The 21,578-nt window shown below is 54.9% G+C and overlaps 2 protein-coding genes, 1 long non-coding RNA gene and 3 other non-coding genes across 11 annotated transcripts; 1 reads left to right on the top strand and 5 right to left on the bottom strand.

Annotated features, from left to right (window-relative positions):
- Nucleotides 1-231: 231 nt before the first annotated feature.
- LOC119249682 (uncharacterized) lies at nt 232-4,933 on the bottom strand. Of its 4 annotated transcripts, none has more exons than XR_008552570.1 (4): nt 4,916-4,933; nt 3,441-3,483; nt 1,560-2,558; nt 232-1,282 (listed from the first exon to the last, which is right to left on the bottom strand). It is a non-coding gene; the product is annotated as an uncharacterized LOC119249682 (long non-coding RNA). The 4 variants fall into 4 exon arrangements; XR_008552571.1 differs by having other exon boundaries at nt 1,560-1,592; nt 2,261-3,483; XR_005126182.2 differs by having other exon boundaries at nt 1,560-3,483.
- LOC119250562 (small nucleolar RNA SNORD88) lies at nt 1,366-1,456 on the bottom strand. The gene has a single exon (XR_005126309.1). It is a non-coding gene; the product is annotated as a small nucleolar RNA SNORD88 (small nucleolar RNA).
- Nucleotides 1,670-1,762, bottom strand: LOC119250563 (small nucleolar RNA SNORD88). The gene has a single exon (XR_005126310.1). It is a non-coding gene; the product is annotated as a small nucleolar RNA SNORD88 (small nucleolar RNA).
- Nucleotides 3,560-3,650, bottom strand: LOC119250561 (small nucleolar RNA SNORD88). Its single transcript, XR_005126308.1, has one exon. It is a non-coding gene; the product is annotated as a small nucleolar RNA SNORD88 (small nucleolar RNA).
- A 1,472-nt stretch (nt 4,934-6,405) lies between the features above and the next one.
- On the bottom strand, nt 6,406-12,841 carry LOC119249623 (uncharacterized). 2 transcript variants are annotated; one of them, XM_054697327.1, is made up of 5 exons: nt 11,336-12,841; nt 10,010-10,284; nt 9,431-9,577; nt 6,941-7,031; nt 6,406-6,684 (listed from the first exon to the last, which is right to left on the bottom strand). In XM_054697327.1, the coding sequence occupies exons 1-5, from the start codon at nt 12,595-12,597 to the stop codon at nt 6,564-6,566; spliced, it is 1,896 nt and encodes a 631-aa protein (XP_054553302.1). In that variant the 5' UTR covers nt 12,598-12,841; the 3' UTR covers nt 6,406-6,563. The 2 variants fall into 2 exon arrangements, with proteins under 2 accessions (XP_054553302.1, XP_037372957.1); XM_037517060.2 differs by having other exon boundaries at nt 6,566-6,684; nt 6,941-7,072.
- On the top strand, nt 11,330-20,463 carry LOC119249669 (uncharacterized). 2 transcript variants are annotated; one of them, XM_037517129.2, is made up of 5 exons: nt 11,330-11,369; nt 16,625-16,816; nt 19,361-19,507; nt 19,781-19,909; nt 20,169-20,463. In XM_037517129.2, exons 1-5 carry the CDS (start codon nt 11,360-11,362, stop codon nt 20,357-20,359), a joined length of 669 nt encoding a protein of 222 aa, XP_037373026.1. In that variant the 5' UTR covers nt 11,330-11,359; the 3' UTR covers nt 20,360-20,463. The 2 variants fall into 2 exon arrangements, with proteins under 2 accessions (XP_037373026.1, XP_037373025.1); XM_037517128.1 differs by lacking the exon at nt 11,330-11,369 and adding an exon at nt 12,865-12,896.
- Nucleotides 20,464-21,578: the final 1,115 nt, after the last annotated feature.

Consider the following 21,578-nt stretch of genomic DNA (forward strand, 5'->3'; position numbering starts at 1 on the left):
CTCCAGGTCTCCCCATAACTGGGAACACCCCCTGTCACGCCATGCACAGTTAGTGGGTACCCAGCATTGACAGCCAGGGATGTCCATCCTCACACACACACCCTTGCCAGATGAGACACAGGAGCCATGGTCACACGCCACCAGGGAGCAGTGGAGCAGGCCCCCACCCCTAGCCCGCCCACAGCACGAGGGCATTAAGAGAAAAATGCAAAAAACGTTTTTTTTTTTAAAAAAAAAGATTTATTTATGCATACAAGAGCTGGAGTACAGGCCAGAGGTGCAAGGGGTGAGAGGATTCACCAGAGACAGAGTGGGGAGCAGAACAGGCAGATTGACTGAAACACTCCTGAGGGGAGCAGCGGGGAGACAGGAGAGGTCTGCCGCACCGTGTGGGTAGCTCCCTGGCCGGGGTTTGAACTCAGGCTGTGGATAGCTTCACAGTGCTGAGACTTAACCCTTTGCGCCATCACCAAGGAGGCCCAGAAAAATGCAAAAAAGTTTTAAGAGAAAAACCAGGACAAAACAATACAAAAGGGTAAACAAGTGTCCCTCAAACCCCTGTGTTACAAATGCATAAAATCGAGTCTCGTGGCCCTACACTGGCTCTGGCCAGTGGGGGAGTCGGGAAGCGCCCCTTTACTTCAGGGCTCCTCAAATGTGCTAAGGTACCCTGTACATTCCATGGATACTCAGGGGGCACTGGCCACAGATCAGTGTCTCCCCTGCAGTTGGGCCTCTCTATGGTGCCAAGGGGAGTGCGGGTGGGTGGCCCCTTGACCTGATGGCAAAGAGTGGGGGTGGCACCAAGCACAGCCTGGAGGACAGGAGGCTGTTCTTGGCTTCTTTGATGTAAAGCTGGGGGGGAGAGGCCGGCCTGCTTCTCCACCCTCTGGCTGGGGGCCCACCATGGCTCTGCAGGCAGCCCTCACAAAGTCCCTGTGGGTGGGGCTGGGGATGTCAGTGACTGTCATACCCTCGACCTGCAGGCTGCCCAGGGGCGGTGCAGCCAAAGGGCATCCCTTGCACACCCGGCTCTCCACCAGCCCAGCTCCTGCACCGACTGGATGACCCCCACATGGTGAAGTCCTGGTGCTGGCACTAGGCCAGCAGCACCCTGCAGCCCCCCCCCACAGCACCTTGCAGGATAGTTGAAGGGCATCACCATCAGGCCCCCAGCAGCGCTGTAGAGGTGAGGGACAGGGCCGGCCCCCAGGTTGTGCACTCACAGGATCCAGGTGATCGCCAGCTCATGGCAGGTATAGGGGCGGGCACACTCTCTGCCCTGGGTGGGGAACAGCAACAGGAAGGACAAGGGATTAGGTCAGGGAAAATCTGCCTCTCCCTCAGCGCTCTCCCAGAGTAGGGGGGCCCCTCAGACCTCCAGGTGTCAAAGGTCCTGGGGGTCACTGTGTCCTCACAGGAGATCAGAGCCCAGTGCTGGACATCATGGGAGCCCCCAGCACAACCTAGCTGTGCCCCCCGCCTTGCCCCCCACCGCGTTATCCCATCAGCTCAGATCGAAGCTCGCCCCATCTCCAGGTAGCCCCTTCTGTTCTTACCTAGAAGGCAGCCATGGGCTTCTGGGGAACCACCTGCAGACAGGAAGGAGTGGGGGAAGATCAGAGGGGTACAGGGCAACCCGGTCCCCTCTCCAGCCTTTCCAGAGCCATGACCCCTCAGATCCCCGGGTGTCAAAGGTCCCGGGGGGGCACCGTGTCCACAGGGAACTGTCAGAGCCCAGTGCTGGACATCACAGGGGCCCTGGGCTCATCCCCACTCCTGCACCCTAAAGGGGATGGCAGACAAGAGCCCAAAGCTTCGGGCTGAGAAAGCCAACCAAAACCTGGGTTCTGAGGCATTGAGAGGGGCCCCCCTCGTCACTTCTTGCCACCCCAGGTAACCCAAGCCCGCCTGCCTGTTTCTCCCTCTGAAATCAGACCGCATTTAAGATGGAACAGCCCACCTCTTATTATTCAGCCAAGCCCGCTCCCTGCTCCCTCCGGGCCACCTGCTGTCCTTCCGCTACCTTTCCTGTGGTGCCAGACACTCCTCGCAGTCTCGTCATCTAAAAATCAACATCTTCCTCCTGCTCTTGCTCCCAAAGCCCTTCCGTCCTGTCTCACCGACTGTGCCAATCTGCTCAGGTCCAGCGCAGCCCAGTACACCCTCCAGCACGAACGTGTGCTACGGGGCCCTCTGCCCCTAAGCTAACACTGGTGCTTGGTAGAGCCTCCTGACAGGTGCTGGATTTTTCCATCACCTCCTCATAGCCATGGCGTTCGGTTTCTGGTGTGTGTCATTTCCTTCTCGTGACACTGCCACTCGTGACGTTGGGTCCAGTGATCTCCTCAGGCTGTGGCAAGACCCAGCGACCCCAGCCTGTCATTGCAGCCATGCAGGAGTCTGGGCTGCCACAGCTGCTCCTCACTAGGGTCCCCACATTCCTCTGGCTCCGCCACCTCAACGTGTCCAGCCACGGTGAGACACCCAGACGTGTGCTCTGACCTCATGGCCCGCCGAGCGCTGGGGTCTCGAGTTGGATTTCCCACAGCTGGAGACTAAAGGGAAGGAATCAAGAGCACCTCAGGCGCCAGCCACTCGGGGTGCCTGTCTGCTGGCCGCTCCTGCCCGAAGCCCGCCCTGTCCTGTGGCAGCTGTAACTATCTCCTCTTCTGCAACCCCGTCCCTGCCCAATGGCAGCCAGCTTGCTGAAGGAGCCCCGGCTTTGCCTGTCTGGACCCGGGTGGCCCTCCACAGGCAGCAGCGTCTGTCCCTATGGGGTTTGTCAACAAGGAGTGAAGCTCTGAGAAGCCCAAAGAAGCCCCATAGCAGAGCACGCGGTTCTTTTCGCACAAGTCCCCAGGCCGGTGTCGTGACTTTACCCTTTGAAAAATGAGTGGAACGTTCTGACTAAAGGGCACAGTTGCAACAGTAGCTGTTGGGGCAAGTGGGGTTCCCATTAATACCCACATCGTTTGACTCGCAGGCCCCTGCCAGCAGCTGAGGGTCCACCATACTTCACCTGCAGAAGTCCCCAGGTCATGGGAATCTGTGGGTGGCCTGCTCTTCCCTTGGCCAAGTCTGAACCTTTTCCCTGAAACTCAACTCACAGCCCGGGCCTTCCTGGTCTCACCCAACCCTCACCTTGAGGCTGACACCTGCCGTCCCCCAGCCAAATGCACAGCCCTGACCCCTGCCTCGGTGCCCACTCCAGATGCAGACAGGGACCCTGGTAGACACTCCTGGAAGAGCAGGCCAGCATCTGGCCCCAGGGGGCTGACGGCATCTCCCCAGCTCCCCACACAGCACAGAGCTGCCTGCTGTTCATGAATCCCGACCATCACTGCACGTGAATTGGGTCCCACAGGGTGGTTTTGGCACCACCTCAAATTGGGTGAGGCTATTTTAGACCTGGGATGGTCAGGGAGTAGAAACCTTACCAAGACGGGGTGGTGGGCCTGGCCCCTCAGCTTGAAGGTTCACCTGCAACACAGGAAGGCCTTGGTGAGGTTGGGGGAGGGGTAAAAGCCCAGGGCTGGGGTGAGGCAGATCGAAACCAGGGCCCCTCAGACCCCCAGGTGTCAAAGGTCCTGGGGGGCACTGTGTCCTCAAGGGTAATAGGAGCCCAGTGCTAGACATCATGGGGGCCGGGTCCCTTTACTGCAAAGTCCCAAGGCCATTGACCTTCAGGGACCAACCTCACAGCTCAAGACCTGGGAGATGCACAAAACGCACCAGGAGGGAACACAAGGCCAAAGTCCCCACACCCACCAGGACTGTCCTCAAAACACCTGACAGAGAAGCCTGGCCTGGTGCAGCTGTGTGGTCCTCAACACAGCTTACACTCCTGCAACCCTGAACAGGGAGGGGCCACACGCAGACCCCTGCTTAGAACCTAACTGGAGAGCTTGGAGAGGGCAGCTACTCTCGGAAAAAGAACCCTGAGGTCTAGGCCATGAGCAGAGAGACCCCTCACAGGTCTGAATAAACCAGCAGCGGAGGCAGTTTGGAAGGGATGGAGGAATGAAGTCAAAGCAGAGGATGGCCCCACACAGGAACGCGTCTCCTTACGGGTGCCAGGGGCACCGTCCCCAAGTAGAAAGATGCCACCTGTTAATGTTAACTGTTTAGGATGGAAAAGGAAATGTATTTTCAAGACACGAGGCACAAATGAAACGAACAGGTGAAACGTCCAGTTAAAACTGCCGTCTATTTCCCTGTAAGTTTGAGGATTTTAGTAAGTTAAAAAAAAAAAAAAAAAAAGCACAGAGAAAGGAATGTCTTGGACGAAGGCAACAGAGGACTGGCGCGAGCTGAATGGGGCGAGACAGATCCTTGCACAGGCCGTTGCTGGAGGGGACATGCTTGGCAGTCGGGCAAGACCAGTCCGAGAAGACGTCTCGGGACCTTTGACCTCTGGAGTGGCCGGATGCTTGGAGTGTCAGGATCACTCCTGAAGGCGAACAGAGACCCCGAGACCACAGACGCTTCTTCTCCAACAGCCCAGCCCTTCGCTGGGAGACCCGGCGCCCACTTCCCCCGCCCGCCCCGACACCCTGGTGACGCCGCCTCCGCAGCTGGGACGAGAATCCCCGGCGCCGGGAGCGGCCAGCACGTGTAGCTAGCAGCGGGGTGGCAGTCTCGGAAAGGAGAAAAGGAGGGAAAATCACTGTCTCACGCACACCTCCGTCCCCCCAAAAGATGGCGGAGAGCGGCAACGTGGGCGGCAGAAATGGCGCCACAGGCCGCGCCGCGGACCAAGGAGGGGAGGCCCCGGCGGCCCCCACCCGCTCCGGCCGCCTCGGAGGACCCGCCGGATCTCGCAAGGGGCCTCCCCGCCCAAAGCCCGATCGCCCGCCTCACGACGCGCCGGCCCGGCGCCCGAAGCCCCGCCGCGCCGCCGAGGGGAGCTCACCGAGGTCGCACTTCCGGGCCTGCGGGCGAGCCACGCGTCCCGCTTTATAGCGCCCGCCGCTCGCGGGGCCCGCCCCCCGGGGCCAGCCCCGCCCCGCCCAGAGGGGCCCCGGGCGCGCGCCGGTTCCGGAAACCCTGTTTTGGTGTCTGTGGAAAAGGAATACTGCCTGCCCCGCTAGAATCGCCCAACGTAGACGAAGAGACGTTGTTCTTGGAGGGAAAGAAGAAGGAATAAGGAAATTGCGGGGCACATTATTTCGTGCGCGTCAGGCAAGTTTCCGGGCAGCACCCAAGGCTCGCCGTGGAGAGGAAGGACCCCGGGTGTGGGCGGAGCCGCGAGGGGAGGCGTTCGCTACCGCCTGCGCGCCGGGGGGGCGCGCACTGGGGCTGCAGCGGCTGACCCCGCCCAGACCACGTGACCGCCGCGGAGTGGGAGGCGGTGCCAGGCGGAGATTGACAGGGAACCGGTGTGTACCCCGGCCAGGCCCTGAATTTGAGGGGCGCGGGTACTGCAGGGGGCCGGGAAGGCGGGGCTGGGGGTCTGGGGGAGAAAGGGGCAGCAGGTTCCGACGTCTGAGGTCAGATTCCGGCGTTCGGGAAAAGATGGGGCTGGGGGGCTGGACCCCAGTGTCGGAGGGAGGGACCGAGGATCCAGGCTCCTGAGTCCCAGGGCGGGGAAGGCTGGGGCTTGGATTCCCGGGTTTGGGGGAACTGGGGCTGGAGAATTGGGTTTGGGGCTCACCCGGACTTTGTAGGACCTAAAACCTGGGCATTTGGACTGTTGCTAAGATGTCTTGGTGTCTTTGTAGTGGCGTAATTGTTAAGCTTTTTTTCCAGATTAAAAAACGAAATTTTTCTAAACTCAGTCACTATAGGTGACCACTGTCGGTCTGGTGTGGGCCCTTTTTTTTACTTTATGGACACAGCGCGCGCACACACACACACACACACACACACACACAATGGGTAAAGAGATGCTTCTGTTACAGTGTCATCTGAAAAGGGAGGGTTCCAGATTCTCCAGGTGACTCTTCAAGTGTCTCCGGCAGGGGCACATAAGGAGAGCGCTCGGAAGCAGTGGCCTCTTGTGAGGCTCCTGGAGGGTCCCTCTGCCCATTGTTTTCCTGGTGGCGTGGAGACTCCTAAATCCCACCTTCTTCAAGAGTCAACTGTAATTTAAAAAATTTTTACAGAAGAGCTTTGTGTTGGAGGACTGGGGAGAAGAAAGAGGAGATGGTGGCCAGCATTGCTGGTGAGGCCAGGAGGTGAAGTGTGGGTGCAGGGAGAATTCTCCCTGGGAAGGGAATATTACTGACGGTGACAAAAATAAAAGATGGAGCCCAAAGGGCTTGGGGGAAATCGACCAGTCTCCAGCATCATTTGTCTCGGTGGCAGAAACCATCGACCTGCTGCCCTTCAGCCTGTCTGTCCCCTCGATTCCCTCACTCATCCCGCTACCCCAGGAGGCCCGAGAGATGGTCCCAGCGAGGGATGCCGGTTTCATTGAACACTTATACAAGGCCCTGAGCTAAAAGAATATTCTGGGAGAAAAAAATGCAGATTATTTACAAATACAGATTATTCATCTGGGCTAGGGGGATTCAGAGGGACTAAAAAAGGACCATGTTCTTGGTGCCCGTGGGGGCTTGTCAGGCGCTGGGCACAGAGCTGCGGGAGCAGGCCAGAGACTGCGTTGTTCTCAAGTCCAGACGAGTCCGGGGAGTGCCAGGACAGACCAGAAGTTTGTGTAGTTCAAGTAGGAAAGGATACCTGCAGCAGGAGAGAGCAGAGGTGGTGAAAAGCAGAGTTTACCAACCCAACCCTGACCCCAGCCTCCTGGCCAGGGGCAACCCAAACTCTTCCCTTTCCCCTGCTTTTTTCCCCACCTCCATGTTCAAACTCCAATCTAAACCCCTCTCCAGTCTAAATCCTCCTGGCCCGGCCTCACCTCCGACTTCTCAGTCCGACCCCAGCCCCATTTGCCTCCCTGCACCCCTGCCCGGCCCATCCCTGCACCAGGCCAGACCAGTCATCAGGAAGAAGAAGATGCCAATCCATGTGAGGTAGAAGCTGTTCCCCAGCTTGTAGGTCATGCCCTCCTGCAGGAACTGCTGAGCCTGCATTAGGTAGAACAGGATTCCCAACATCATGCTGGTCCCTGCGTGAATACAGGTGTTAGGAGGCCAGGCATCGGGTTTTGGGGGGGCAAGGACCCTGTCCACCAGCTGCATGGCCAGATGCTGCTTCTTATCTTCTCCTTACTTTCCCCTCCCATTACTTCAGCTCACAATGGGAAGATGGTGTTCCGGTAAGTTCAAGGTCAAGGGCACTGGAAGTGCAAGGCTTGGGAATGGTGCTGTCCCACAGCCTCAGGGTGTAGGGCCACAGACCAGAGCTTGGCCCACCACTGCCTGCACCCCATGGCAGTCACTCCATCTCCCTGGGCCTGGCTTTCCTCATCTGTTCACGCAGAGTCGTAGACCCACGCTCCCTGGCGTGTCGTGAGTCCTCAGCAGTTGAGATCTATTATTATCACAGCGAGTCTTTATTTTGGGCCTTCTGAAGTAGTGGATCAAGCAGTCACTCTGGGGATTTTAACTTTATTTTGAAGTGACCCAAACGTAAGGTAATTTGTGCAAAGGAAAAGACCTGTTTTCTTTCAGATAGTGGGGTACTGGGTTTTTTTTTTTTTTAATGTTATTGAAAAACAGGAGGTACTTTTCTTTTCTGTTTAACTAAAGAAGGCAATGGACAGAAGTCACTGTCTTGTAGGGAAGTGTGCTATTTTAGATGCATAACAAGGTGTTTTCTGCCTTTGATACCAACAAACCAGAGGGCTAACGCTGATGAGCAAGGCAACAGGAAACTGGGCGTGGTCTGCGTTGGGCCTCACTATCATTCTCAGACTGTCTGCCTGCCACAACTGACAGTCCTGATCAGTTACTATAAGATGGAATAGCCTTCACCTCCAAATTAAAGTCCCCCCGCCTTTAAAATGTGGGGTTGGCTGGCCTCCCTGGTGGTGCAGGGGTTAAAGTCAGCGCTATCAAGATATCTCCAACCACTGCCGCAGGAGTTCAATCCCGGCCAGGGAGGTGACCCACACCGCGGCACAACAGGCCTCTCCTGTCTAGCCTGCTGCTCCCCTCAGCAATGTATTTCGGTCGGTCTGCCTGTTCTGTTCCCCGCTGTGTCTCTGGTGGATCCTTTCACCCTCCCGCACATCTGGCCTGTACCCCAGTTCTTGTATAAATAAATAAATCTTTTAAAAAAAATAAAGTCCCTCCCTTTAAAATATGGGCTTGGCGGGCCTCCCTGGTGGCACAGGGGTTAAAGTCTCAGCACTATCAAGCTATTTCCAATGATTGCAGCACGAGTCCTATCCCCGACCAGGGAGCTGACCCACATGGCGCAGAGACCTCTCCTGTCTCCCAGCTGCTCCCTCAGCAGTGGATTTCAGTAGATCTGCCTGTTCTGCTCCCCATTCAGTCTCTGGTGAATCTTCTCACCACCTCCCTGCACCTCTGGCCTACACCCCAGCTCTTGTACGCATATATAAATAAAATAAATCTTTAAAAAAATGAATAAAATGTGGGGTTAGCATTCAAATGGGCAGCTAAAGGATTCTAATCAGAATATCAATTTGGACTTATTAGCTGGGGGTGGGAGCATGATTACGGTAGGAGTTCGTGCAAGTTAAACAGCTCCTGTGAAGTAAGGACAATTCCATTCAATCTTCACTAGATCTCCACGTGAGAGGACAGTTTCTCCCTTTCTCACAGATGAGAAAACCGTGGCTCAGTCTGAACAAAATCACAGAGCCGCTGGGCTTGCAGAGACAGGATCTGGGGTGGGGTGGGAGCTGGAAATGGGGTTGGGCATTGGGTAGAGGTTGAAGTCAGCGATAAGAATGGAGGTTGATGTTGAGGCTGGTGTTGGGGACGGAGTGTGGTTGGGCATGAGGGAGACTGGGGATGGGTTGGGTGGAGTTTGAATGTAATGTTCTCTGGTGATGGAGTGGGTTGCAGTGGTGTTTGGGCATGAGGGGATTGAGAAGAAGGTGGGGTCAGAGATGGAGTGGCATTGAATTTGAACTTAGGTGACAAGTGACAAGGCTGGGTTGGGTCTGGAGCTTGCGTTGAGGATGGTCAGGCATGGGGCTGAGTTGGCGATTGAGATCAGCGGGGCTGGGGGATGCTAATGGAGAAGATTTGGAGACTGGAGAGCAAATAGAATTCAGTGGGAGGGTGGGGGAGTGGGGGCGGGGAAGGTGCATCATGGGAGGGAATGTGGGTGGAGCAGAGATTTGTTGGTGGTTGCAGATGAGAGGTGCGGTGGAAGCTGTTGTCAGAGCTGGGGTTGGCAGTTGATATTTTTCACTTGCCTGGAGATGATGGGGTAGGGTTGGGATTGGGGTGAAGGGGAGACTGGGGATGAAACTGGGTGTGGCGGGAATGGGCTGGGGGTCACCAGGGGCGCTGGGCGAGGTTCCTGACGTGGGGGCACAGCGCCGTGCCTGCCAAGAAGCTGAAGATGGTGTTGGAGAAGTCCAGCACGGGCAGGTTGGAGCTGGTGAAGAACATGATGTGTAGGAGCAGGCTGCAGAGGCATAAGCTGGAGATGCTGGCAATGAGGAAGAAGGCCCAGGCAAAGTCCAGCAAGTCTGGGAAAGGAAGAGAACCGGGAATGCCAAGACAGGCCCTCAGGCCCCAGCATGGGGGAGGGGCTCAGCGAGTGTGGGCCTACTCTTATACCCTCCCCTCCAAATTCTTCATCCTCATTTTAAGAACATTGTAAATGGGCTCTAGAGAAGGGGTGGCGGGGCAGGCATTGGGGAGACATCTCTAGAGCAGTGAGGACAGGTTCTTGGGCAGCGAGAGGTGGGGCAGGCATTGAGGAGCCAGCTTGACATGATAAAAGCTAATGTCAGGTGACAGAGCTAATATCAGGTACAGCTGCAGGGTTAAGATGGTGAGGGAAGGGATCACACCGCTGGTCCTGGGGCAGAAAGGGCCATCGCTGGGAAGGCAGAAAGGGATCCCTAGGACAAAGAACAGCCAGGAGCACCAGGAATGGAGATACGGAGCAGCCTTACAAGCATTTTTGTCGAATTCATGCATACAGGAGACGTCGGGACACCGCACATAGAACATAGTGGTGATGTGGAAGGTCAGGGGACCAGCAGCGTGGCCAGGAGGCCTCAGTGGCACCTGGAAATGGAGCCAGGGCTGGCCCAGACAGATGAGGCCAATGACCACTATGCCAGCCAGGCCCAGTGCCAGGCTGATCTTGTGGCTGATCTTCTTGGCCTCGTGTAGCAACCGCCAGCCTATGGACAGCTGAGAATGGCGTCTACTCTCGTACCAAGACCTGCAGCAGATCACACACCACCATGTCAGACTGAGGCCCCCCAGCACCAGGAGCTCCAGACTTTATCTTCCCTATGTCTGTCCTTCGTGCCCAGATTTCCCAGGTCCTGCCTTCTAGGTTCAAACTTGGGGTTTCCATGCCCATAAGTCCAACTGATGGGGGCCAGGGAGGGAAGAAAGGGCACCTAACCTAGTCCTGGAAACTGCACACCTGGCCCGGGCCGCACGGGCTCACTGTCTGGCTAGTCATCTGTATTCATCAAACTAAAGCTCTTGCTTTGAAATGGAGACTCCTGTCCGGGAGATGCCCCAGTGAGTGCTAGACCTTGACGCCATCAGATGCACCAGGGTCGAGGAAACTCAGAAGCTGTTAACAAACGCTGGGGCTGAACGTGACTCATACCAAGAGCATCAGCCACGTCGGGCTGTTCTGACCGGCTGCTTGCTTATGAAAAACTGCCGTTGTTTAACTCTTTATAAAAAGGCCAGCTCAAGGGGCCTCCCTGGTGGCACAAGAGGTTAAGACTCAACCTGTGAAGCTATCCACAGCCTCTGCAGCATGAGTTCAATCCCCAGCCGGTCAGGGAGCTACCCACATGGCATGGCAGGCCTCTCCTGTCTCCCCGCTGCTCCCCTCAGCAGTGTATTTCAGTCAGTCTGCTTGTTCTGCTCCCTGCTCTGTCTCTGGTGAATCTTCTCAACCCCCCACACCTCTGGCCTGTACCCCAGTTCTTGCATGCATAAATAAATACATCTTTTAAAAAAATTTAAAAAAAAAGGCCAATTCGAGATGAGATGGCAGAACAGTCCTTCCATTCTCTCTGTTCGATGGCCCGCAATGTGAAGAATAAAACCGCTTCTGGATTCCATTCCTGGCTCTGCCTATTGGCTGTTTGATAGTGGCGGGCAGCAGATCCCGGCCCTATTCCCGGGAACACCATTTCCAGTCTCTGCCATACTGGCTGTGCTCTGGTCTCTGCCCTATGACTTTGGCCCTTCCCCCAGGATTCTAGCCCAGAACCCCATCTACTGCCCGGAACCTCACCTCTCACCTGAACGGAGCGCCCTCTCTGCTGATGACGGGTGGTAAGCTGTGGGTGCTGTCTGGATCACTCTGGTCAAGCTGGGAAATGCCCACAGAGGCTTTGGAAACCTTCTGGGAAGTGCTGATCAATGTTTCGTCGCTTTTGGTACTGGGCCTCAGAGTTAACAGGGCAGAGACTCTGGCTGTGGACTGGAGCGGGGATACAGTGTGTGGGAGGCTTGAATGGGAGCCCCGAGGTGTCGGCTGTTGGCCTTTGGTGCTGACTTCACTGCTGTGGGCAGTTGACTCTGTGTCGGTGAGGGAGAGAAGGCGAGCTTGGAAAATCGGCGAGACCTTCTGGGAACTGGACTGGAGACCGTCGATAACTGAAGATATGTCTTGGAAACTGACCTGACAACTTTGGATAGGGGACAGCATGTCCTCAGAGCTGAATTTGCGACCTTTAGTTGGCGGAGTATTTTGGATACTGATGTGGTAACTGCTAGCTGGCGAGGGGCCTTGGATGCTGACCCAAGGGCTCTGGGTAATGGACGCAGACCCTTGGATACTGCCCCGAGGACTCTGGGTGACAGATCTTGTGTCCTCGGCGCTGACCTGGTGACTGTTGACCAGCAGAGGGCCTGGGATGCTGACTCGATGACTGTGGGTAATGGGCTGGTAAGTTTGGAAACTGACCCGACGGCTCTGGGTGCTGGGCTGTGTGTCCTGCGCACTGAGCCGGCGGTCAGTGGCTGGCGGAGGGCCTGGGGTACCGAATTGATGACCGTGGATAGTGGCGAGGGAGGATTGGAAACTGACCCGGCGACTGTGAGAGCCGGGCAGTATGTCTTGGGTACTGACCCTGCGGTCGTTCCCGCGTAGGGGGCCTTGGAAACTGACCCGGTGACTGTGGGAGCCGGGCGGTGTGTCCTGGGTACTGACCCCATGGTTGTTGGCGTGTAGGGGGTCTTGGAAACTAACCCGGCGACTGTGGAAGCTGGGCTGTGTGTCCTGGGTACTGACCCTGTGGTTGTTGGTGTGTAGGGGGCCTTGGAAACTGACCCGGTGACTGCGGGAGCTGGGCGGTGCATCCTGGGCACTGATCTGGTGTTCGTTGGCTGGTGGAGGGTCTTGGAAATTCACCTGGCTACTGTAGTTAATGGGTGGAGGATCTTGGGTCCTGTTGGTAACTGACAAAGGGTCTTGGACCTGGTCTTGAGTGTTCTTGGGAGCTGCTGGAAGGAAACCAGGCTGGGCATGCTCATGGCTGGGTTGGGGTGTCTGGGACATATGGAGATACAGGGGATGGTCAGTCCCCAGATGCACTCAGCAGCCAGCCAACTGCCTCAGCCCCTCTCTCCAGGCATGCCTACGGCCACTTAGAAGTCCATAGGTCTCTCTGGGGTCCAGGCGCTGCCCCTTGGCCTTTAGATCTCTCTTCCTCTGCTTCTGTGTTTCTTGGTCTCTTGAACTGTCCACAGAAAGGCCTCGATTCTTCTGTCTCACCAGCAGCTAGGGGTGGGGAGAGGTTCTATGGCAGTTGGAGGGGTTCTAGGAGGTTAGGATGTCAGCGGTGGCCTCAGACACTTGTGAGTGTCATGGGGCTTGGGCTGGGTGGGGGTGAGGTCAGCGTGGGGTGTGGTCAGGGTCAAGACTGTCAAGAACAGGTCATGACTGAGTCTGAGAGGTTCAGGACAGGGTAGGGGTGGGTTGGGGTGGGTCACCAGCCTCTCTGAGTTCAGTGCCTGCAGTTTCTCGAGGTCCGGATTGATGATTTGCTCGTCCTACCTGCCTCCATCCCACTCCTTGCCCAGGTGTCTCTGAATCAACTTCACCCTTGGATTCCTTTCTGGAGTCCACCCCTCTCCTGCTCACCTGCGTCCTCGGTCTCTCTTCACATTGCCTGAGACCTCAGGGACTCTGCTTCCAAAGATCCCCAATCTGGGCTCAGCAGACCCAGCTGCCGCTTGAGAAGGGCTTAAGATAGCAGGGGTGCAGACGTCCCAAAGAGTGTATGAAGCCGTGGCGAACTTGATTGATGTGCCAATTGTCTACATAACTATGTCATTTGGGGGCTACAATTTCACACCTCCTTTTACGCACATGCTTCACTCGCCAAAGAGCCATCACCTTCCCTCCGTCAGTCCCACTCCAGTCTCCCCCACCCCCGCCAGCCACCACTGTAATTTTTGGAATGTAACCTATTTGTCTCTGGTCATTTATATTCCACAAACAAGTGAAACCATCTAGCAATAACTATCTTCTTTCTGATTTAGTTCATGCAGCGTCATCCCCTTTGGTCCAAAAGGCACTATTTCTTTTTTTAAAGGTTTATTTATGCATACAAGAGCTGGGGTACAGGCCAGAGGTGCAGGGGGTGAGAGGATTCACCAGAGACAGAGTGGGGGGCAGAACAGGCAGATTGACCAAAGTACACTGCTAAGAGGGGCAACGGGTAGACAGGAGAGGTCTGCGGCGCCATGTGGGTTTCTCCCTGGCCAGCCGGGGATTGAACTCGTGTTGCAGAGGCTGTGGATAGCTTCATGGTGCTGTGCTTAACTACTTGCGCCACCAGGGAAGCCCCCAAAGGCACTATTTCATCTTCTCAAGTAACCGAGCAGTGTTCTCTTGGTGAGTGTTCTCCACATCCCACCAACGTTCGTCGTCTCCGAGCTTCCTGATATGGGGTCATTCCCAGAGAGGTGAAGTGGGATCTCAGTGTGGTTTTGATTTGTGTCTCCCTGATACTAAGCGGTGTCCCGCAGGCCAGCCGCATGTGTTCCCTGGAGACATGTCCACGGTGGATGCTGCTTTCACTTTTTATCGGGTCAGGTTCTTGTTGTTGAGTTGGACAAATTCTCCGCTAGAAATTAACCCCAGTGGGGGGCTTCCCTGGTGGCACAAGGGGCTAAGATGCAAGCTATGAAGCTGTCTGCAGCCACTGCTGCACGAGTTCGATCCCCGGCCAGGGAGCTACCCACATGGTGCAGCAGACCTCTCCTGTCTCCCCGCTGCTCCCCTCAGCAGTGTGTTTCAGTCAATCCACCTGTCCTGTTCCCCACTCTGTCTCTGGGAAATCCTCTCACACACCCCCCACCCCCACACCTCTTGACTGTACCCTAGTTCTTATATGCATAAATACATAAAAAATATTTTTTAAAAGAAATTAACCCCTGTGGGAACGTAAGATGCAAATATCCTCTCCCGCCCATAGGTTGCCTTTTTGTTTTAGGGGTGGTTTCTTTCAGGTACAAAACCACTTTAGATCTGCCCTTGGGGATGTCCTGTGTGCACGTGAAAGGATGTGTTTTCATTCCTTTCATTTATTGCTTCAATTAAGACCATTATGTTCTCATTTATGTTCGGTTGGAATGATCTATCATTGATGTAAGTAGTACGCTGGGACCATCTATTGTTATTTCTTAAAATATGATTGATTGTGGGCCTTCCTGGTGGCATAGGTGGTTGAGCGCCGCACTGTGAAGCTGTCCCCAGCCTTTGCAGTGAGGGTTTGATCCCGGCGGGCCGGCAAGAATCCCACATGGTGCGGCAGACCTCTCCTGTCTCACCCGCTGCTCTCTTCAGCAGTGTGTTTCATCAGTCTGCCTGTTCTGCTCCCCGTGCTCTGTCTCTCTCCCTCTCACCCTCCCAAGCATCTGGCCTGTACCCCAGTTCTTGTATAAATAAATAAATCTTTAAAAAGAACTAAAATATTTTAAAAAATCTGATTGATTGTTATTGATTGATTGATTGATTGGTTGGTCTTCTGAGCGCAGATGGCCATCATACTACTCTTATTGTGCTGCTGTCCATGGGTTGTGATAGTGTCGGGGACCAGCCTCCGGCAAAATGTCGTGTCAGGGGTTCCTTGAAAGGATGAGATGGCCTAGGCGACACGTTAGGGGCTAAAGGGAAGGGGATTGAGGAGACACTGATACTGGATGGGGTGTAAAAATCTTCTGCCGAGAGACTCAGCAGGTCTTTATTTATTTATTTTTAGTAGGCAGAAACATTACATCATTATGTGCAAAGCAGAAACAATTAGTGTGGAGGATCACACTAGGTGCCGCCAGTACATCCCTGTCACCTAAAGCCTAAGCATCAAAAGACTCTTCTATTCATATGGCCTTCAGCCGGAGGAGACCAGCTGCTACTCAGCTATTAGAACTTTTTTTACCTAGAAACTCCTTAACACAGTTCACTTCATTTAAAAACTTTCCCATGAAGCTTCTAAAAAAGCAAAAGGATTTACTATAATTGTTGTGTTGGATTGCTTGTCAGATATGTACAATAAATTGTCTCCCATTGTCAAGTGGGCCAAATTGTTTAATAACTAATTTTCTACACAGATAACTTTCCGTGCCGTTTATTTGCAGTACACTGATGCATATAATTTATTGCCTATGTACTTTCTGATAAATTTTTCTCTTTTTATGACCAAGAACAAAAAATAAAGGCATGTTAAATCTTCAGCCCCACGGTGTGAGGCCCTTTAGCTTAGCTGCTTGCCAGTGTCTTATCTGGCTGGGGCATCAAGGCCCCCTGCAGCACTATAGGTTATGAGCTGTTTCATTTATTTATGTGGGCCTATTTTGGGTGTGTAAGGATGGATGGGAGCTAAACCTTCTCGATAAATTGCCCTCTTGATCATTATCCTCAGCTATTATTTCTTTGAGTAGGGTCTCTGCTCTCTTCTCTTTCTTCACCTTACATTTTTTCTCATGGAGTTTCTTTATTTTTCTGAAATCTTACTTCTCTGCTTGGGTCATTTCTATATTTGTACCATCAGTTTCTGAAATACTCCCTGCTGCTGGCTTACACGGTGGGTCTCAGCCTCCCGGGGCAAGTTTTCGCCATGCCTGAGTTGGGATTTGCATCAAGGATGGGGATGGGGCATGAGCTGGAGCTGGAGTTTGACAAATGGGGCCTGGAGGATGGGGTTGGCACTCTGGGCTGCCAATAGGGCTGCGGATGGGGGTGGTGGGACTAGGTTATGTATGGGAATGAGGACGTGCTTGGAGCCAGAGCTGGGGATGCGGTGGTGCTTGAACCTTGGGACAGGAACAACACGGTAGCTGACATGGGCGCGGATGCTGCTGGACATGAAGTGAAGGTGGCCGCAGGATGGGGACAGAGAGAGAGATGATTTGGGGTTGGGGCTGGGCTGGGTGGAAGGGGTTTGAGAACGGGGGTGGGGTGGGGTGAGGAAGGCCAGGAGTGGGTGGGGAAGGAGGTGTGGCGTGGGTGGGGGCTGGATGCAGCAGAGGGATGGGGTGGATCCAGGCCCCAGAACTCGGTTCTTTCCCCGTGAATCTAGCCTCCTCCTGGGAGAAAGACCGCAAGTTCGTCCTGCGGGGCTGGGCTCTGGTCTTCAGCACCCTGGCGACCCTGATGAGCCTCAGTGTGATGGACGGTCGAATGGCTTACCTGGAGGCCCCCTACATGGGCCACGTGAGCATCTGGAGCAACTGCGGGAAGTACCAATGTGCCCACCTGGGCAGGGTCACGGGTGAGTGGGAGTGGGAGCCTGCGCTGCCTGTGGGTGCTTTGGGGGTGGGGGATGCCTCTGGAGATCATTAGGGCAGTGAGGGAAACCTTGGGTGTCTCATGGGACCTTGTGAGGGGTTCTCCTGAGAGCCTATAGGGCATATGTAAAACAGGCTGCAAGTGCTTCTGGGAGGGAAAGCCTCCTACTTGACCTACACCCAGTCTACCTCATGATTTGATTGCCAAACTTACCACCATCATTCTCTCTCTTTGCCTTTTAAATTTTTTTTTAAAAAAGATTTATTTATCTGTGCATATAAGAGCTGGGGTGTAGACCAGAGGTGTGGGGGTGAGAGGATCCACCAGAGACAGGGTGGGGAGCAGAACAGGCAGATGTACTGAAATCCACTGCTGAGGGGAGCAGCGGGGAGACAGGAGAGGTCTGCTGCACCATGTGGGTTGCTCCCTGGCCAGCTGGGGATTGAACTTGTGCTGCAGAGGCTGCAGATTGCTTCATAGTGTGGTGCTTAACCCCTTGTGTCACCAGGGAGGCCCCCATGATTTTCTTTTAAAGGTAAATCTTCACTCACTAAATGCTACCAATGTACCAAGCCTCGTGGTGGGTGTAAAGAAATAACATACAGACTATGAAGTTTTTAATTTATTTAAGGTGCAGAAATTTTGATTTCTCCACCTTTGGTGATTGCTTCTCAGGTTTGGTTAGTTCTTCCTCAAGACTTTTGGTGAATAGCCAATGCTCTGTGTGTGTGTGTGCGTGTGCTTGGCTGCAATTTTGGTGGGTGCTGCACACACAGTGGTGAATATGTGCTCCCTGACAACCTGGGAAGGGCCCTTCACTGGCTCTTTGCTGGTTTGGGTCGTTGGGAAGTCTCACCTGAACTAGTTGGAGTGAGGAGCGTCAGCGCACACCTAAGTGAGGAGAGCCATGAGGTCAGCGAGCCCGGGGCTCCCAGGGCCTCAGATGCGGCTCCTGTGGCTCCATGGCCGCCCGAGTCGGCTTCCTCTTGGGATACCACACAGTCAGACATCGGCCTCCCAGGAGGGCAAGCACCCAGGGCAGGTGCTGCAGAGGGGACTAAACACAGGCACCTGGAGGGCTGCTTCCCGAAGGGCCGAGAAGCCCAGCAGGGGATGGCAAGGCTGGGGAGCGGCTCCACCCCAGGCCAGAAGGACCAAGAGAGGAGGTGGCATCGCCAGGGCCCAGGGGCTGGAAGCAGTGGGAGGGCAGGGCCTCCAGGAGGGGTAATGTGTAATGGGGTGAGCAGCCAGTGTCCACTTCCGACCCACCCCAGAGAGGGCAGTGCCCAGATGACGAGAGCCAGGGATGCAGAGTCCTCTTAAGTCTCCTCCTCTCCCTCCCTGTCTGTTTTCCCCTCTCACGTTCATTCTCTCAGTTCTCCTGCCCTCCTTGGGGCTGAGCCCAGGACTCACCTCCAGCTTTATAAAGCCCTTGACTAGGGAAGAAAGAGCTCATCCCTGACAGCTGCAGTTTGACAAAGTCCCAGGGCAGAACTTGATTGGCTGGCTTTGATCATGTGCCCATATTTGGGCCAATCACCATGTTCTGGGTCTGGGGACACTATGATTGGCTCAACCAGCATCACATGACTCCCTCTGAGCCCACCCCTTGCACCTCCTCCCCACTCCCCAGCATTGTCAGGGTCAGCTTTCAAGCCGGATCATGTGGTCCCAAGAGCACACGGCTGTTCTGTACATCTGTGGGTTTCTGGTTTGGGGCGGGACATGTGCAGAGCAGATGGAGCCTCAGCTCATTTGACCAGTCTTGCCCTGCTGAGAAGCAGCCCAAGTAGGAAAAGGACTAAAGGGAGTGGTAATTCTCAGAAGGGGAGGAACCTCCCGCCATAGTTGAAATGTAAATTGGAGAAACATCAGTTTCAAGTGGGTATGTTGGGGTTATGGAACATTGGGTTTCTGGGATTTGGGTATTTTTCTCACGGTCTGGGACATAAAGGAGGTGATTTGGTGAGGTTTTGGGCTGTGAATTGGGTGACTCTGGTGGATGTTTGGGGGTGTTAGGGGCAAGAAGGGACCTTGGGGTGTGAATGGAAGAGATTTTAGCAGAGAGGGAGACTTTGGAAATGGCGCGTGCTGGCTGAAGTGTTTTGGATGACCTTGAGGGCAGCCTGGGAGTGATACTGAGTCAGACATGTTTTGGGAGTAGGAGCAGCATCTGGGGGTGACTCTAGAACTGATGGAGGTGATTCTGTGAGGTGATCTTGAGGATGTGAGTGGGGATGCCTCGGGTCATCTATGGGGTGGCCTTGGGGAAGGATTATTCGGGTCACTGGTGATGGACTAAAGGGTAAGTGGGGCTGAATTGGGATGCCTTGTTGGTCAGTGGGGATGATTTTGAGATGCCTTTATGGGTGCCTGGGGGTCACTTTGGGACTGAGAATGGGAGTCATTTTGAGGGTGAGTATAGGCAAACTTTGGGGGGTGTCTGTAGGCGGCACATGGGTGTCTGGAGGGTGGGTGAACTTGGAAACTATCTGGGAATGGCCTGGTGCATCTCCCCTCCCCCCAGTTCTCCTGCACATGAGCACCGGCTTCATGGTGCTGGTGATGGCCCTGAGTCTGGTCCTGCTCTCCACCATGGGCCTCTCCTTCCATGGCATGTTCCACCGCCTTAACAAAGTGGATGCCATTTTCAGTTTCCTGAGCCTCAGCATTGGTAAGTGCCAGCTTGGGGACCGGGCTCTCCCCAGCACCGCAATCTCCTGCTCTCTGTCCGGGTCGCTGCCCCAGCCCACCATGTTTCTCTGGGCTCTGCTTCGCCTTCTCGGTGGGGGGTGAGTGTTGGGGGGTAGCTCTCTTTCTCTCTCCCCGGCTTATATGCATGCGCTTGGCAAGGGGGGTGGGAGAAGATCACCCGTCTTTTCATTTTCTCTGGGTCCCAGGGTCCCTGTCCAGAGACGTGTCTATCTCTGAGCTCACCTCCCTGCAGGTTTCCTGATTATCCTCAGTCTCCTATTCTTTGTGATCACATGTGAGACACTGCACCCAAAGCCGAAGGTGTACTACCTGATGACCAGCTACCTGTGCTGGGGAGGGGGAGCCTTGATGCTGTGGGCCGGTGAGGGCGGCTCTCGGTGGGGGTGGAGCCTCTCGGGAGGGAGGAGCCTCTCGGGGCGGGGCTGTCTTGGGGGCGGAGCCAGGGCGGGGCGGAGCCAGGGCGGAGCCTCGGGTGGGCAGGGCAGGTCCTCCGCAGGGCCAGGGTCCGAGCCTGGAATTGGGTGGGAACGGGAATGTAAGGGGAGGGGTGTTGGGTGAGGAGAAAGGGTGAGGCTGGATGCGGGTGGATTTCTGGGGTTCAAACCATTCCCCCTCCCCAGGAGCCCTGAGCTATTTAAACCACGCGGGCTTGTGGAGCAAAGGAGAGGTCACCATGGACAGGTGCGACAGCTACCGACGATGGTTCTCGAAGCACAGCGCCTCCAACCTTAAGTCCAAGCCGTTGTCAAGCATGGAATCCGGGGACCCAACGCCAAGTCCAGTGCATGCACCCCCTGGAACCTCTCCCTGAGGGCGCTTTCTTTAAAAAAAAAAATTCTTTGTCCCGCAAACCTCTAAGCAACTGCTCCTCAGCTTCTCAGGGCACTGATTGGTAGGCGCGCCTGGAACGCAGCAGGTCCCATACATCAGGGTCACCAGGTCAAGTTTACAGGTCATATGGAGCCCCTAGGTCAGGCCTCGCCCCCACCTCCCAGGACCGCACCCAAACCCTCCCCCCCAGCTAGGACTTGCTTGACGGCCCTTCCTCGCCACACACGGGGTCCAGGTGCGGCGCGCAGGCAGAGATGGCACGTTCCGATAGGATGAAATCCTAGGTATTGGTTTTTCAGATCACCCAACTGTCCAGATATTAAGCAGGGGTGCTCACTGTTGAGGTCACTTGGTACTTCCAGCTCATCCACAGGGGCCCAGGTCTGGGAGTTCTGCTGACTCATTGTCCTCAAGGATGTGGCAGCCGGCGCGCTAGGTGACCCGCGCGCACGTGTGCACCGATGGTGCAGACACCTGTGCCTGGCCTGGCAGGTGGGAGGCCCAGCTGCAGGAAGCTCAGCGCAGGTGTTCACATGGGTAGGCAACATGGACAGTTAAGACGGGTGTGCGCCGTGAGTAGATGAAAATGATAATTAGGAAGTAGCTCCAGGAATTAAAACACACAACAAGAAATTTTTTAATAATTAAATAAAAAATTAAGTCATAATCTTAACAATAAAGAAAAATTAATTAAAATAATAAAATTTAAAAAATAAAATATAGATGAATTGAGAAGCAGAGGACACACACACACACACACACACACACACTCCTTTGGACAGAGAAGTCAGACCTAAACTCAGTCTCCAACGGAGGTGGCTTCCCAACATCACCCACACGAACGCAGGGTCAGGACAAAGACATCAGTCTGTACTCGGGCAGCTAAAGACACGGAAGGAAGGAAAAGCGAGGACATCTCCAGGGAAGGGAGAAGCGTGATATTTCTGATATTCCCAGAAAATTTTCCACGTGTCACTCGTGTGTCCAGACACAGGAATCAACACGTTTCTCCCTCCTGACTGAGGGCACGTTGGCGTCTCTGTCAGGGATCTTTGTGTCCACAATGGTACAGATGGCGTTTCCAGCAACGACCTTTACCGTCCAGGACAATAAACACAACTTGTGTCCTCAGCGTCGTGGGCAGCCGAGGTGACACATGCATGTTCTTGGGTGCAAACCCCCTCAATGGGGAGCCTGCG

Source organism: Talpa occidentalis, unplaced genomic scaffold (assembly GCF_014898055.3).
Source record: "Talpa occidentalis isolate TD23 unplaced genomic scaffold, MPIMG_talOcc4v2.1 talOcc4.17, whole genome shotgun sequence".
In the NCBI taxonomy this organism is placed as follows: Eukaryota; Metazoa; Chordata; class Mammalia; order Eulipotyphla; family Talpidae; genus Talpa; species Talpa occidentalis.

What these genes read in the sequence shown, in the direction of transcription:
- LOC119249623 (XM_054697327.1), bottom strand. Translation starts at nt 12,597, where the DNA reads ATGTCCCAGACACCCCAACCCAGCCATGAGCATGCCCAGCCTGGTTTC. An exon ending in TGAATTCGACAAAAATGCTT is followed by an intron (nt 9,578 to 10,009) that starts GTAAGGCTGCTC and finishes TTCCTTTCCCAG; the next exon opens with ACTTGCTGGACTTTGCCTGG. An exon ending in CTTCTTCTTCCTGATGACTG is followed by an intron (nt 6,685 to 6,940) that starts GTCTGGCCTGGT and finishes CTCCTGCTGCAG; the next exon opens with GTATCCTTTCCTACTTGAAC.
- LOC119249669 (XM_037517128.1), top strand. Translation starts at nt 12,872, where the DNA reads ATGTCAGCGGTGGCCTCAGACACTT. An exon ending in TTTCCTGAGCCTCAGCATTG is followed by an intron (nt 19,508 to 19,780) that starts GTAAGTGCCAGC and finishes ACCTCCCTGCAG; the next exon opens with GTTTCCTGATTATCCTCAGT. An exon ending in AGCCTTGATGCTGTGGGCCG is followed by an intron (nt 19,910 to 20,168) that starts GTGAGGGCGGCT and finishes CCCCCTCCCCAG; the next exon opens with GAGCCCTGAGCTATTTAAAC.